General features: G+C 48.9%; 1 protein-coding gene across 1 annotated transcript in view; it reads right to left on the bottom strand.

Moving 5' to 3' along the window:
- CCDC57 (coiled-coil domain containing 57) overlaps window positions 1-3,058 on the bottom strand; it is a 136,577-nt gene that overhangs the window by 123,197 nt on the left and 10,322 nt on the right. Inside the window, exon 2 of the mRNA XM_012802827.2 lies at window positions 582-996. Coding sequence (XP_012658281.1) covers window positions 582-988 — 407 coding nt within the window. The 5' untranslated portion in view covers window positions 989-996. The remainder of the gene's footprint in view (window positions 1-581; window positions 997-3,058) is intronic.

The following is a 3,058-nucleotide window of genomic DNA, read 5'->3' as shown; positions in this document are numbered from 1 at the left end:
TCTCAAAAAGAAAGAAAAAAAAAGTCGAAATATGGCTCAGCACCTATAGCACAGTGGTTACAGTGCCAGCCACATACACTGAGGCTGGTGGATTCAAACCCAGCCTGGGCCAGCTAAACAACAATGACAACTGCAACAAAATAAATAGCTGGGAATTCTGGTGGGGGGTACTCGTAGTCCCAGCTACTTGGGAGGCTGAGGCAAGAGAATCACTTGAGCCAACAGTTTGAGGTTGCTATGAGCTGTGATGCCACAGTACTACTCTACCAAGGGTGACAAACTGAGACTGTCTCAAAAAAAAAAAAGCCCAAATATGTTTTATTAAAATAATACAGATTTGTAATTAATAAAGCAAATTCCAAATATTTGAACCAGCCTCTAATAATTTTAGAATTATAACAGAACACAGAAAAAGATGTCCCGGGCACTGTCTTGTTCACATTCCTTCAACTAATGCTTGTTCAGAAGCCGGTACGCACTCAGCCATAAGACCAACCAGCCCTGGTGACCAGGAGTCTATGGCCTGGGACACAGGGACACAGTGGCAGGTGCTCAGGGAGGCCTCGCCTGCAGCTCCTCACCTGTGGACACGCTCCAGCTCCAAGCGAAGCTCCTGAAGCCGGTGCTGGTGCTGCTGCTGTAGCTCCTCTGCCCGCCTGGCCTCCTGGGCCAGCGTTTGCTTCAGCTTGGCCACCTCTATCTTGAGCTCGCTCACCTCCGCTTGCCGGGCCTCATCCCGGGCCCTGGCCTGGGCAAAGGCAGCCTCATAGTGCTCCAGCTCCAGGTCCCGCTCCTCCAGCACCTGTAGGTTGTAGACAAAGTCTTCCTGCAGACGCTGCAGCTTCCTCTGCGCGTCCTCCAGCTGGCTGTGTGTGTCCTGCAGGGCGGCCTCCTGTAGCCGAGTGCGGTGGGCCTGCAGGGCCCGCCACTCCTCCTCCTTGCGTGCCAGCAGCTCGTCCACAGCCTGCTCTGAGCATGTCGGCAACATGGTGGCGGCTGCAGCAGAGGGAAGAAGCACAGGGCAGTGAGGATCTCTGACTTCCTTCTACACACCCACTTCATAGCCCCTTTCTATAGTCACCTTGGTCACAGAAACAAGGTCTGGTCACACCCTGAATTCTGGAACAGGTAAGGCCCAGACCTTGAGGGCCCCTTCTACCCATTCGTATCCTGTTGCAGAAGGATCAGGGGCAGTAAATCTGGAGGGAAGATGGGAAACACGTCTGTGTGGCTGTGAGAGCAAGGACCTATGACACAGCTTTAGGAAGCCTCAGTTTTTGCAGCTAAGAAGACAGAGGCTGACGAGCAGCTGAGCTAGGATTGAGGGCAGGCCAGCCTTACAGAGCCAGCCTCCCACCAATATCCTACTTCTGGAGCCAGAACCTGGGAGATTCACTACCCAAGAGTAGGTCTCTTTGTTCTTTTATTTCCAGTCCATCATGATTTGATATTTTAGTTAAACAAATAAGATGAAATGCTAAGAAAACAAAATTTAAAAATAAAAATAAAGGCTTGGCACTTGTAGCTCAGTGGCTAGGGCACCAGCCATATACTGTGGCTGGAGGGTTCGAACATGGCCAGGCCTGCCAAACAACAATAACAAACAAGCTGGGTGTTGTGGCAGGTGCCTGTAGTCCCAGCTACTCTGGAGGCTGAGGCAAGAGAATCACTTAAGCCTAGGAGTTTGAGGTTGCTGTGAGCTGTGATGCCATAGCACTCTACTGAGGGTGACAAAGTGAGACTCTGTCTCAAAATAAATAAGTAAAAATAAGTGAATAAAAATAAAAATAACCAGGTATTATGGTGGGCACCTGTAGTCCCAGCTACTTGAGAGGGTGAGGCAAAAGAATCACTTAAGCCCAAGAGTTTGAGGTTGCTGTGAGCTGTGACACCACAGCACTCTACCAATAGTGACATAGTGAGACACTGTCTCAAAAAAAAATCAACAAAAATATACAACTCCAATTTTTTCATTGTTAGATTCAATAGCGTAAAACTATTTAGACAAACCGCCAAGAAGTATCTAAAAACCTCTCCCTCTCCATCTCCCTCCATCTCTGTGTACCAAGGAAATGGCCATACAAGGCGGGGACTGCTGGTATACACAACCACACCTGAGGGCCTGCTCCTCACCAGGGCATGCTAGAGACTGTCACCTGGGTCAGGTCCTAGTCCCATCACTTGGCAGAGAAGGGGTAGTTTCTGGTGTACAGAACCACTTAGCTAAGGACTCCTTGGCTTGACTTATGCAAACTGACCCAAGGGCACTCACAGAAAAAGACCTAAGTCCACCAGTGCTGGGTACTACACACCAGGCAACGTGGCCAGGCTGTGCAAGTTGGGGCACGAAACTTCTTGTTGTCTTTTGGAGAAGGTGGTACCTAACTGACGCCCTTCACTGAAGAGTGTTTCTCGAGGGTGGGAGCAGAAATCTGATGAGGCACCTGGAGTGCATCCCAAAGAAGCAACATGCCCAACTCTTTCCAAGTGGCTCTTCTTTAAGAAGGAAAACCCTACTGTCTCAGGTCACCCCAACCCACACACAGAGAACCTGCTAGGTGAGGGGCATGGCGCATGGGAAAGGCTCCAGGGCCACCTGCTTCACACTGGCCCAGGTACCTCCACTGGCTCAGCACAAAGCAACAGTCACAGACACACACTCAGAAACAGGATGAGAGCCCAAGGGTTTTAGTTTGTTGTTGTTTCTTTTACATGAACTCTAGAATTCATAAGCCAGCAATCAGGCTCTAGATCAGCAAATAAGCCTATTAAGAAAATGAAGGTCATTTCATTCCTAGAAACTAGTAACTAAAACCAACAACAAAAAATTAGCTACATAGTCAAAAATACTACTACAACATCTTGATAACGAAATGAGAAAAATTAAAAAGAGAAATTGCCAAAATAGTATGGACTAGTATTGGGCAAATCCCAAATACTCCATCAAGACTAAAGGACCAGGCTCGGCGCCTATAGCTCAACGGGCTAAGGCACCAGCCACGTACACCTAAGGTGGCGGGTTTGAATCCCCAGCCCGGACCCGCCAAAACAACAATGA

Source organism: Otolemur garnettii, unplaced genomic scaffold (assembly GCF_000181295.1).
Source record: "Otolemur garnettii isolate 467f Iridium unplaced genomic scaffold, OtoGar3 scaffold00018, whole genome shotgun sequence".
Classification (NCBI taxonomy): domain Eukaryota; kingdom Metazoa; phylum Chordata; class Mammalia; order Primates; family Galagidae; genus Otolemur; species Otolemur garnettii.
The sequence above is the reverse complement of the archived record's forward strand: the minus strand, read 5'-3'. Positions and strand labels throughout refer to the sequence as shown.